Source organism: Heloderma suspectum, chromosome 1 (assembly GCF_057233095.1).
Source record: "Heloderma suspectum isolate Gila_16-S chromosome 1, 16-S_ref, whole genome shotgun sequence".
Classification (NCBI taxonomy): Eukaryota; Metazoa; Chordata; class Lepidosauria; order Squamata; family Helodermatidae; genus Heloderma; species Heloderma suspectum.
In genome coordinates, this window is record NC_139458.1 from 155,170,071 (window position 1) to 155,183,895 (window position 13,825).

At 46.1% G+C, this 13,825-nt stretch overlaps 1 protein-coding gene across 1 annotated transcript in view; it reads left to right on the forward strand.

Annotated features, from left to right (window-relative positions):
- Positions 1-13,825, forward strand: part of KALRN (kalirin RhoGEF kinase) — an 816,446-nt gene that overhangs the window by 448,095 nt on the left and 354,526 nt on the right. The window contains exon 10 of the mRNA XM_084807552.1: positions 3,824-4,054. Within this exon, the coding sequence (XP_084663678.1) occupies positions 3,824-4,054 (231 nt within the window). The remainder of the gene's footprint in view (positions 1-3,823; positions 4,055-13,825) is intronic.

The window sequence follows — 13,825 nt, forward strand, 5'->3', positions numbered from 1 at the left end:
TTAAATGAATCTGGGTTAGGATCACAGCACAGCACCACAGGTGGTGTGATCCGAAGCAATAGCATTGAATAAATCATAGGTGAAATAGTCCTCGAAGTTCTCTTGTCTGATATTTCTGAAGACATCACATCGCTGATGGTTGACAACCCCTTCTTTAAAATGTAAAGTGATCACTGCTTTACAGTTTTCCTTGTTAGTTTGCTACAGTGCTTGCTGGGTTTGAAGTGCAGCAAAGAGGTCTTGCATCAAGGGGTTAGGGTTGCCAGGTGATCGTGCATACTAAGTCCTGTTTCTTTACGCTTATCTGATAGTACTGTATATATTCAACCCACCTCTCTGCTCTCTTCTCAGTATAATGAGTAAGCATCTTGCCACTCAATGAAGGCTTTATTCATCTTGGAGGAAGATGCAAATGATTTTCCAAAGTTTATATAAATGAAACTGAGTGGCACAGTGTGTAGGAATTTTCTGTGCCCTGCTTGAGTTCGAATCCTTGTTGGAATTTAGCAAAGGCTGATTAACTAAAATGGCTTCCCCTGATACAGCCACCTAATCCAAGTAGCATCATGATGGTCCTAGTTGTCTGAAATGAAAACATCTGGATCACATGACATGAAAGACTGTGAGCTATTAGAGCAGGGGTGAGCAACTTGTTGCCCTCCAGATGTTTTGGTCTACAAGGCCCATGATCTCTCAGCACTGGTGGTGTTGGCTAGGGTTGATGGGAGTAGTAGGCCAAAACATCTGGTGGGCCACAAATTGCCCAACCCAGTATTAGAGAACCACCTTAGTCACCTTTGGTTCTAAGTATAAGCCCATAAGTAGCACAGAATGTGTTGTATGCAGAAAGAAATATCAAAACTCTATTTTGCTGAAGTCCAAATACCATGCTCAGAATATTGTACACAACACACACACAGATACACTGTTCATAGTGACTGCAATTCTTTTAGATATGTACATATTTTGCATATTTTTTAAAGGGATGATTGAAGTAAAGAAGGAAAGGAAGAGACTGAGTTCATTGTGGAGGAATTCAGGAAGCAGAGACCAATAGGCCATGGTGAGGGTCAGGAAAACTCCCTAATCTCTGAAACACCAGCCCAGCTGTCCTCCATATTTCTTTCATATCCACGAGGGCTAGATGTACCTTTTTAACATCAAAGCGAGGGATGGTTTCACACTTTATGAGGATGCACTGAGAGAAGTCAGAGATACTGCCTTTTTGTCTACCTGAAGCTTCTACATCTCATCATGCCAGAACTTGAACCTGAAGTAGATCTTGAACTGGCAGCCTGAAAATGCCAGAGCTGTACTAACAGCTCTGCAGGGAGAATAGCCACACCAACACGGACACCACTTTTCACAAATAGGCCAAAGTGGATGAGGTTGCACTCCATGCAGTCTGTAAAGGCTTCTGAGTTGGGCTTTGCCATTGGCCTAAGTAACTAGGAGACTACTCTTTCTGTTGCCTGCTTGCTTGCTATGGATCACCATCAGCTTGCCAAAGTGCCTTCTTCCTTTGCCTCACCTCACTTTCAGTTTACTAGGAGCTGGGTGTGGTGCTCCATTGGGAAGAGGTGAATAGAAATGCGCACGTTTCTCCTTCATATGTAGTCACTCCTTTTGTAGTGTTTCTACATAGCGTGTTAGAATTAGTCCTGAGTAGTAATGCTATCAAAGTTTGCTAATAAGTGGTTTTGCAGTGTAAATGTATCCAGTTTGCAATACATGAGTATAATTTAAGGTAAGCCTCCTTGCCCCCCAAATGGTCTTCTGCTCAGAGTTTAAGTTGAGAATGTTAAAAGTGCATGTTCATATTTCTGCCTGCACAGTGTGTATTCCTCAGAGTAGGCTATAAAAAAAGGCAGCTGCTGTGTTGTCAGTTGTCTGGTGCATGCTAGTTCATTGCTGAAATTGGGAATGGTCTTAACTTATGCCTGAAGTTCAGGGAATGCATCATGTGTACATACTGTCCTTACAAACGCAAGTCATGAGTGGCTGTTAGAAAAATAAAAACCTTTGACCTTCAACAAAAACCCACCACCACCCTCACCCAACCTGTCAAGTTGTCAGGAGCGCTCCAGCAGCCTCTTTCAGTACATTCCAATAGCCAACTTAAGACACAGACGAAAGGATTTTTTTTAAGGCTTTAATCCTTCTACAACTTAATAACTCTTTCAGATGCTAATCACCAGCGACTAAGCAATGAACAGCAGAGTAGCCTATGCTCCGGGTAGGCAGTTGATCCCCATTTGAAGGAGAATCACTTGAAGACCCTGAACTTATGGGCTAGGGAGAGATCCTCCCTCTTTCCCTTGGGTCCACGGGACGCGGCCGTTGCTTGCACGCCAAACGGGCGCTACGCCTCCTTTCCACGCCCTCCATCGCTCGTCGTTCCCTGCATCTGCGTCGAGCATCTAGCAAGCCCCCCTCCCGCACTTTCTCACTGCCAGGGTCACTATCTATCTCAGGAATGCTGGCAGGAGGAATCTCTGCCAGCTGCTGTGCCTGTGAGGGATGAGCTGGCTCCTCTCCCACGGATTGCTGACCCCCTCAGAATCAGAACTGCTCTGGGGTTATATTGGCTCAGTTTCCACCCTGACACAAGTAAAAGAATTGCCAGACAAAGCAATCAGTTAAAAATGGCATGCTGACTAATGCAACAACCAATCATGCCTGAAGAATCTCAAAGAAAAAAGAAAAGCTACCAGGCAAATTTTAAAATCCCAACATTTGTGATGTACATGAAAGGAAATGGAACATTACATGGCTGCACAGGCAATGTGCTGCCTTTCCTAGACCCACATTACTATTTGCTTTGAAATGATCGATGAAAGACGGCATATGAATTAAACAAACAAACAAACAAATAAGTAATTCCCATGCAGCAGTGTAAGCACAGATGCATATACACACAGAAATAATTTAGAACACTTGAGAAAAAGTGATTTTTTTTTAGTGTTCACCAAAGATGCTTGTAATTAGTGACCCAGTTATGACTTGAGCAGGGGTGGGGGAAGTTCACCCATCTCTAGCCCTATCTGTGCAGATTCTTTTCCAACTGATGGTATGATATACACTGCAAAGCTGCTCTGTAAGTGCATTTTGACCTTGAACAGTCCTTTAAAAATGCAAAGCACTCGCATAAAAGAGACTTATTTTTAATTTCTAAAGGGAGCACTGGAAGACTTAAACGGCAGCTAGCTGTTTACATTTTAAACAATTGATTTCTTTCAAAATCCATTCATTCATCAGTTGAGACTTTCTGGACTCAGATAATGCATGTTCGTTTTCTGGTGTTTCTGTAATAAAACCTGTAACCAAGTACGGATTCCCATTGTGTTATTCAACGTGAAATAGTAAATATTGTATGTAGCAGAGTAGTTAGTGAGGTTCTAATTTTACTGATATGTTTGTTTAATAACAGGCCTGAAGGAAAATATTTTTGACTATGCTCTTTTGGGTCTGAGCCCACTCAGTAATACTGGTATAAACTAAAGACAATTCCATTCTTCCACATACAGTTTTCACCAACATTTCAACTTAGAACAGCCATTCATATAACTACATTTAAAAAAGGCAAAATTGAAAGGTATTTGCCTCTGATTTCCTGAGATGAAAGTGAAGTTTGTGAATTACAGGTTTGGACCTTGGAAATAAAATATCCAATGACCTTCTGAGTTTGCAGTTCTGACCAAATTTACAGGGGTAGCAAAAATTATGGATGATTCTTTAAAATTATGTATGATTTTTAAAATGATGCATAAAACAAACTTATCTGGGCAATTGCTTGATAGATTTTCGCTCTTTAATCTTACAGGTAAGCCAGGATGGAAAGGCTTTGCTGGATGTCCTACAGCGTCCCTTGAGTCCTGGGAACTCAGAATCTCTTACTGCCACAGCTAATTATTCCAAGGCTGTTCACCAAGTTTTGGATGTGGTCCATGAAGTCTTACATCACCAAAGGCGCTTGGAGAGCATCTGGCAGCACAGGAAGGTCCGGTTACATCAGAGGCTTCAACTTTGTGTTTTCCAGCAAGATGTTCAGCAGGTAATGCAATTTATTAGGCTTGTGAAACTGAAGCTTAGATGTAGTCAATTGTAGCCCTAAAATTGGCTTGGAGTCTCATCTGGAAAATCTTATAAACAATCTTTATATCTCCTGATGCTCTGTAGGCTGATGAATTGAAATATAAAGTAACTTTCATAGACCTTGCCATGTGAGATATCACCATTTATTACATAACTATTAGGAAAGCCTATTTTTGAAATTATGTTTGTGAGCAGGTAATAACTATGAAAGCCATTTCCTCTGCCTGAAGGACAGTTAATAGAAAAAAAGTAGCAGCAATGGTAAAATAAACTATACCACTGTGATATTATCTAGATTATTTCATCATTGTATATGACTGTGAGTGATGTGTAGAAAGTGAATTGGAAATTGTTTAGTTTTTCTTGAAAGATGAGAACACTGGGCATAGCTTTTGAAATTAACAGGCTGCAGATCTAAAATTACGTAAAGAAATTACAGTACAGTTGTTGGCCTGGTTCAGGCCTAAGTCCTGGCTTACTAAACCATGGAGGGGTGAGTGAGTGAAAATCACACCTCCCCTTGTGCAAGCAGAACTGCCTGTCTGCTCATAGAAAACACCTCTGGGTCCAACCCAAACTGCTGGAGCTTTAATACAAGCTTCTGACATGGAGTAATTTGGGATTTTCTAAACAATTGTAGGGAGAGGAAGTTCAGGTGCCCCCCATGGGGAGATGCACATAGTCCAGATACAGACCTGCTCCCAAAGACAACATGCATCTGCCCATGTGGAGAGAGATATGGAGCTTAGCTTTCAATGTTGTAAACAACCACAGGAAGAAGAGATATATGTGGAGAGATGCTGATTCCCATGTTGAGCGTACTTTTGAATTCTTGGTGAAACCACTGTTAGGATCTGGATTTTTAGGACAGCTATAAAGTGTGTGTGTGGGGCGGGGACAGTTGCCTTTTAGGACTACTATAAATTTTTGTGAAGTGCTTTGAACACTTGAAAGCACAATAAAATTCTAAATATCATCATTCTCATAGGCTGCCCATTATTTCCACCACGCCTATTCTTTTTTCAAATATCACTGCTGCTGAATAACTCCTTCCCCTTATTCCAACTCTCTTCTCCTCCCCTTCAATCAGCGAGTAAATGTTCACATTTGGGAGTTATTGTGCAGAACCAATATGTACAAGAAACACAGAAACCAATATTGATTCAACAGACCTGGCAAATCTGTCTTTAATCCTTTCTAAATACAGTGGCAAGGAAATATCCTTTGTTTCCCCAGAATACTGAGACAGATGTTTGTGTTTTCAATTACTGTATTGATTCAGTTTTGAGACTTTCACACTAAACATGTAATAAGATATGCATGTCTTTGTGAAGACATAAACATCACAATGCTTATATTTCTATGCAGATTGCTGCCAGTGGGTAGCTTCTATGCCTCAACAAATTTCTACATAAATATCAGTCATAAGACCAGTAAGGGTAGATCAGCATGTGGCAATGGTTTTTCATATATAGGAAAAGTATACCCCCCCCCATATTCTATTAAGATGCACGTTAACACCATACAACCTCAAAACAGCACCATGCCTACTTTTCAGTGGCATGGCATTCCAGGAATTAACAGAAATTACCACATGAGCCATTTTCTCTGCCCATGAAGTGAATTACAGAGCCTGTAAAATACACTACAAAATGCATGAAATCTAAAATTCTCCAAATACATCATCACAAAAAAAATCATAAAACCATATTAAAATGATAGAATTATGGAGCACATTTTTCTGATTCAGAAACTTTCGAATTAGGGAGGGGAAGCAGAACGTTTTTACTAATTTCCTGTAAGAGGACACTCAAGTGACCAGACAGGCCTAAGCAGGGAGTTCCTGATATTTATTTATTTATTTATTAAATTTATTAATCACCCACTCTGGGCGATGTACAATAATAGAAACAATTTAAAACAATAAAATTCTACATTAAAAACATCATATTTCTAAAAATACCCTAACCCACCCCAAATGTCTACCTGAACAACTACGTTTTTAATGCGTGGTGGAAGCTCATTAAAGAGGGGGCATGGCAGAGTTCCCTTGGGAGGGAGTTCCACAGAGAAGGCCCTGTCCCTCATCCTCACCAGTCTAGCTGTTGTGGCTGATGGGACAGAGAGAAGGCCATCCAAGGCTGATCTTGTTAAGCAGCCTGTCTGGTGTTGCTGGAGGCGCTCTTTAAGATAGGCTGGGCCGGAACTATATAGGGTTTTAAAGGTCAAAACCAACACCTTGATTTTGGCCCGGAAAACAACTGGGCCACCACTACCAAGAAGACTCAAATCCTTGTTGTCTGTGTACAAGAAGAGGCACAATATTTATGAACAGGTTTTGACTTTTTCACATCTTACAGGTATGTGTGGAAATCTACCCCTGAGACACTAAAAATATTACAACTCCAATTCAGTGTGTCCATCTGAGGGAGGCTAAGCTGAGGGAGTTGAGAGGAAGAGCAGGGATATTCCACCAGCCCTGCTGAAAGGCCTCCTCATGAAGGCTCCTCCTCCAGCTGTTGCTACCAGCAGCCATTCCAGCAGGCTGTATGGAGAGAGATGAGAGGGGAGCAGGGCCATTCCACCAGCACTGCTAAAATAATAATTTTCCCCTCTTCCCTCCCCAATCATTTTTCTTTGTGTGTCATGTCTTTTTAGATTGTAAGCCTGCGGGCAAGGACTGTCTTGTTTAACGGATTGTATGTAAGCCTCTCCGGGAGCCTTTTTGGCTGAGGACTGGCATAAAAATACCTCAAATCAATCAGTCAATTAGTCAATCATCTTGGGAATATGGCCCCCGGAAAAAGTTGAGGAGGACTCAAGTGAGGAGTGCTGTAGGAGATCTCAGATTGTGCAGGAAGGTGTATGACCCTCTCCCTTGAGGTCCTGAGAATAAAGAGTGTCAAGGAACCACAGTCTTGGCATATTGGTTAGGGCTCAGGAGTACCTAATAAGAATCACAAACAGAAACTAGTGGGCTCTTGGTGAATGCTTACTGAGAGTGTCCACAAAAGTATTTCATTATTTTGCTTTTTTGAATCCCAAAGGATGTGAGGACTCTTTCAGTTTTAGTTTTTCCTATTTAAAAAATTATTTCAGAGGTTCAGTGTCTTGGGCTGTGTGTCCACCAGCAATTTATTCCAATCTGGCTGCTCGGTGAGGTCTCTGTGTTTCCATGTCGTTGTGGCCACTCAGCACCAGCCCTGCATTTTATCATGGAAAAACCACTTCTTCTGAGACTGGTTATAGTCTGACTTTTCCTGCTTACTTTGGCTCCATTACTGACGTGTTTCCACAACCACATTGGGTTCGGTATCATAGTCCTGCCCATGGGGCGTGTAGCCCAGCCCTTGCGGGTGTGTCACTCACCTGCCTGTGACTTCACTGGAAGCAGCATGTGAAGGAGAGGGGGAGATGATACTGGAGGGAGCAGTCAGGCAGAGATGGAGAGATGCACACATAAGCACCCCTGACATACCAGTGCAGTGTCCGTCCACCCTGATTATCCATATGAAGTTCCAAGTCAAGGTGGTGGCAGGGAAATCAGGAGGGCTGTAAAGATGTGGCTTCATGGAGAGTCATTAAGGCGTGTCCCCAGTTTAGGGGAAGAAAGGGTTTTCAAAGGGGGGGGGGATGCTGCCCACACAATTTTGCTTTTTCACTCCTTCTTTAAAGCGAAAGTGCACTTTAAAACTCACTTTAAAGGAAAAAGCAAAAGGGCTTGGAAGGCAGGGAGGAGACTGGCCAGAGCAGGAAACTGGAGCAGAGCAGAAGGGGGTGAGAGAGGCAGAGATGAAGAGATGCACAACTAGTATATCATCCACTGACTCTTTGCCATTTCTTCCCTGTGTATTTCCCCTTTAGCACTTTGCCTCACTTTGTGTGGGCATGTGCTGGGGTGTTACTTCTGAGTAAACTCATTGGCTGTAAGGCTTACCTTTCCTGGGAGTAAGTGCCATTGAAATCTGTGTGGCTTGCTTCTGAGTAGGCATGCATAGGAGTGTATTGTAAGTCTGCTGTCACGTTCCCTTGGCTCCCTTCCTCTTCCACACACACAAGAAGAGAGGCTTCAGTCTCACACCTTTAATTGACTATCAACAGGTTCACTACAGAAAAACAGATGCAAATCCTCGAAGACTGTCAGGCTACAAAAGAATACAGCTGCTTCATACATTTACGAATGGCAATAGGGGATCCAAATGGGAGCTACAACATTGCCAGCAGTTTGAAACAAGAACTTGCTGGCTAGAATAACTTAGGGAGGGAAGCCCCTCCCTTCCAGTGATGCTCCCCTATGTCGGCCTCATGCATAGCCAACTGGGTCGAGCATTTGCTCTCCGCCTCTAACTTTTCCCTCTTTGCTCTGCACAGCAGTCTAGCATCCCTCAGGTCACACTCTGCACTCTCCTCTTCCTCTTTGGTTCTTACGGAGGAGAGAAAGGGGGGGGGAGCTTCAGTCCCAGCCGTCTGTGTGTTAGTATCCTGAGAAGCGTGCCTATCCATATCTGAACTTGCTCAGGAAGATGCCTCCCCCAGTTCTAGCTGTTCCCCTTCTGAGTCTGAACTGCTATCTCCATACGCTCAGAATCAATCCTGACATCTACTTAGAGTCGTAGTCTTAAGGTCTCCCATCCCCTTCAATGCATTTACTTGGAACTTCCCCCTCCCATTGACTTCACTGACTGCTTCTTCTCCCTTTTGCTCACCAGTTTGATGGGCTTTTCCCCCCAAAGGTGATGGGGAGGCCTCCCTTCTCAGCCATGTAGGAGAAAGGCTTGACAGTTAGGATTTCAATGGGTATTAAAAGTGCCTTCAATTGGGAAGCCAGCCAGCCACTACCTCTTCTTCTAGCCCACCTTGCAGGGTCATTGGGAAACCAGAATAAGGGGGAAGAGCAACAACAGTGCTGGAGGGGGAGCAAGCCAGATCTAATGAAGAAGGTTTCCCCGTAAAGCAGTTGTCGGGCAGGGGTGTGTGCTAGGGATGGGATGCTGCCCACACAACTTTGCTTTTTCACTCCTTCATTAAAGTGAAATTGTGCGTAAGTCCCTGTTTGGGGGGGGAGGGGTTTAAAAGGAGGGATGCTGCACACACGGCTTTGCTTAAAGGAAAAAACAAAAGGGCTTGGAAGAGCAGAAGGGGGCGAGGGAGGGGGGAATCGGCAAGAGGGAACACTGATGAGGTAATCAGACCCAACCCAGACTCCACTCAGACTCCACTCAGTTATCAAAAAAATAATTAGATTAGAGCTCAGTGGAAATATCACAGAACCCCAGTCTACAGCAATGATAAGCTGGGTCTTTAAGGATTGTGGAAACAGGAAAAGGAGAAGATGCAATTGGGGAAACATCGCAACAAAGTTGCAAACAAAGGGAAGCCGATAGTGTGGAAACACCCCCCCACCGGAATCCTCAATGGGGGGGAGGCGATCCAGTCCTCCCCCCCGGAATCCTGCTCAGCCGGCTCCGCTCCGCGGCCAAGCTGTGGAGCCACCAGCCGGCTCCAGCCGCCCGCAGCCGGACATCTGGCCGCTGGGCAGCCCTGCAGGGACGCAAATGGCGGCTGTCGTAGCCGCCGCCATTTGCGTCCCTGTATTGAGCCGTGATAGGCTACGTACGGCAGGGGAAAAAACCCCAGTGTACACAAATGGTGGTAGCCGCTGCCATTTGCGTATGCTGGGGTTTTTTCCCCCCTGCTGTGATAGGCTACGTAAATACGTAGCCTATCACGGCCTCCGCAGGGACGCAAATGGCATCCCTGCATTAGCTGTGATAGGCTACGTAAATACTTACGTAGCCTATCATGGCTATGAAGACGAAGCAAATGGCGGCCGCAGGACGGCCGCCATTCGCAAAGCAGCGCGGACGGGAGCAGGTAAGTGCTCTGTTTCGCGCACCTTTCGTGGAATGGGGGCGGGGGCTTTGTTCTGTGATGGATTTCGGGGGGCCGAATGCACTGGCATTCGGCCTCACCGAGATCCGTCATGGAATTCTCTGACATCCCTATTCTATATGAAAAGGAGGGAATGGAAGGAGGGGAGTGAATCACTCCCACCTTAATTTGCTGTACTCTATAGCATTATAGCCCTGCTCCGATACTGTCTGGAACTGAGTCAGGCTGGGAGAAAATTGCCTGACATACTGGACTGCAGCAATATATGGTGGGCCATTTGTTCCCCTATTCCTCACACTCCTTTTCATGTAAAGAGTAGATTCCCCAGCCCCGCTGTATATGTGAATGGGAACATAAGAAGAGTCTAGCTGGATCAGATCAAAGCTTCATCTATTCTAGTAAGGTTACATATGGCCATCATGACCAGTAGTCCCTAATAGACCTTTCCTCCACAAATTTGTAATTCCCAACTAAGGCAGTGACCATCACAACATCTTATGGTAGCAACTTCCATAAATTAATTACATGCTATATCACGGATCCCCAACCCTTTTGGACCCATGGGCACATTTGGGAATTTGAGAAACTGTTGTGGGCACCACCACAAAATGCCTGTTCAGTGGATCGCTGCTTTGGCATCTACCTGTCCCACCTATGGATCTTAGGCTGCGTCTTACTCAGCGGAAACTTTTGTTTCCTATCTATCGGATACCACAACATCTCTTTAATAAGGGATTTACTAAGTCAGCTAATTGATGGTGGTGTAGTTGCTTCTTTTGGGGAGGAGGTCATTACACAGATAAATTTTGTACTGGAAAGTCTTTAATATTCACTGATGTACACGTTCTTTTTAATTATTTACCTGCTTCATGGAAATTAACAAATGGTCAGAGTAAATGGGTTTTCTGCATCCTTTTGCCAGCTACAAGTCTGACATTATAACATTGGAAGGATAAACACTCACCTCCTATAATGCAATAGATTGAGAACCTTACAATGCTTTCAGTATTTGAACAGGTGGCATATGGATGCCACCTTCGAATGGATACTTATTTGGAGATTTGGTCCACTTTTGTTGAAGCCTATATATAATTGCTAGAAAGTTGTATGCATTTCATACAAATCCATGTATGTATATTAAACTGGGGGGGGGGGAAGTATTTTAATTTTAATCCCCTTCGTGGATGCCATTGGAGGTGCCCGAGGGTGCCACATTGGAGACTCCTGTGCTATGTGAAGAACTACTTTCTTATGACTGTCCTGAACTTCCTGCTAATCAGTTTTATTGGATGACCTTGAGTTATGGAATTATGAGAAAGGGAAAACGCTCTCTATCTACTTTCTCTACAGTATGGATAATTTTATAAAGCTCTATCGTGTTCCCCCTCCCTTTGCCTCCTTTTTGCTAGACTCAAAATAGTCTTTCTTGCCCTGACTGCTTTAGTTGCCCTTTTCTGCACCATTTCCAGTTGTACCAGGATTGATGTAAGTCTTTGTGCCACCTGAGGTGGGAGGTACTGCCATCACCTCCCCTGCCCCCCAACTTGCCTTTTTTCTGTTGTGTTAGTAGCAGCAGCATGGGTGACCTCGCCCATCCATGCCTTGCTCTGAGGAAGCAGTCCTTCAGAGAAAGGCACTGTGAGTGAGGTGCTCCCACAGCCTGCCTCTGCTGCCAACCCTTTGTAGCCACGGCGGCAAAGACTGTTTATAATATCTGTCAGGAGCGCCCTAGGTGCCTCTTTAAGTCCCCTCCAATAGCCAACTCATGACACAGACAAAAGGGATTCTTTCCAAGGCTTTATTCCGTTACAGCTTAGTGACTCTTTCAGATGCTAATCACCAGCGACAAAGCAAGGAAACGCACTGGGGTAGTTAGCAGAGTAGCCTAACCTCCGGGTAAGACAGTTGGTCCCCGTTTGAAGGGGAAGAGTGGGGAAAATCCAAACTTATGGGCTACGGAGAGGTCCTCCCTCTTACCCGGGAATCCTCGGGACGTGACCATTGTTTTAGTGCCAGGCGGGCAGAGCGCCGCCTCTCAGTGCCCTCCATCAGGCGCCGCTCCCCCCATTTCCGCCAAGCGTCCAGCAAGATCCCATCCCCTGCTCTCTCACTGCTAGGGTCACTATCTCTCTCAGGAATGCAGGCAGGAGGAATCTCTCCCGGCTGCTGTGCCTGTGAGAGATGAGCGAGTCCTCTCCCTAGGGATGGCGGAGAATTTCTCCACGAATCTTCGGGAGGCCGAGTGCCGACGGTGGAAATTCTCCACCGCCCCCCGCCCCCCCCAGGATGGGACTTACCTTCGGCGAATGCCCCTCCCGGCGGCAGGTCCCGGGCGGCGGTTCGACAGCGTTTCGGTGAGGGCGGGGGCGGCGGCGGCGGCCGGTCTCCCGACTGGCTGCCACTGCCACCATTACAAAATAAAGTAAAAAAAACAACCACACACCTGTGATAGGCTACTAGGGGTGCACGAAAGTCACTTACCTGGTCTCGCAGCTTTTCACGGTGGGGGGGAGGCGCTTCGCTGCCCCCCCGCGAAGTCCTCCCCCCGTGAATTTCGTCCGGGCGAGGCAGGAAGCCTCCCCCCCTGGCCGCGAAATAAAAAGTAAAAAAAAAACACACGCCCCCGTGATAGGCTACGTGACGATTTACGTAGCCTATCACGGCTGACTTTGCAAATTTAGCCGTGATAGGCTACGTTAATCGTCACGTAGCCTATCACGGGGGCGTTTTTTTTTTCTTTTATTGGAATGGCGGCGGTGGCAGCCGGTCGAAAGACCGGCTGCTGCTCCCACCCCGGACGAAGGCCCGACGAACCGCCGGCCGGACCCGCCGCTGGGAGGGACATTCGCCAAAGGTAAGTCCCGTCCCGGGGGGGGGGCGGAGAATTTCTCCCCGAAACTTGTTCGGGGGGCCGAACACGTTGGCGCTCGGCCTCCCAAAGTTTCGGGGAGAAATTCTCCGCCAACCCTATAGGCTACGTGACGATTTACGTAGCCTATCACGGCTGACTTTGGAAATCTAGCCGTGATAGGCTACGCAAATCGTTACGTAGCCTATCACAGGTATGTGTTTTTTGTTTACCTTTTTTTTTCATGGCCGGGGAGACAGGGTGCTCCTCCCCGGCCTGAATTTCGCCGGCGAGGGATGGGGCGCCTCCCCCCCCGGCCTGAATTTTGTCCGGGCGAGGCGGGGCACCTCCCCACCTCGCCTGAACTTCGGGGGGAGAACCGAAGCGCCTCCCCCCCACCGTGAAGCAAGCTGCAGGACAAGGTAAGTCCCTTTCGTCCATCCCTACCTCTCCCACGAGTGGTTGGTCCTCCTCAGGATCAGAACTACTCTGGGGCTGTATGGGCTCAGTATCCACCCTGACAATATCTTTAAACTCTTAAGTTACTTAATGTTAAAATGTAAAGATACTTTAAATTATATTTGACAGTGGCACAGGTGGTCTCTGGGACCATCTCACCCACAAAGCCTTGCTCCGGGCAAGGTGTTGGGAAGGTGCTCCAGCAACCCTTGCTGATGCCCTGCTGTTTGCTTTTCTGCTGCACCAAACGATGCAGTAGTAAACAGCAGTGCTTGACAGCAAACAGGCAGGCAGCCAACTGGCAGTGATGGCAGATGCCCACCAGGGAGGGTGGGCAAATGGCAGCTTTGGTGCCCAGCAGCAATGCAGGGAGAGTGAAAAACAGCCTGGCAGCAATGCAAACTTGTGGGTGGCTTGATGCCAGCAATGCTATTACCATCCACATGGCAGGTGCCACAGCCTGGCGGGCCCTGGGCCCTGATCCACCACTCCCTCTGATCCTCTGCCTGAGGCAAGGATCTGATCCTGCTT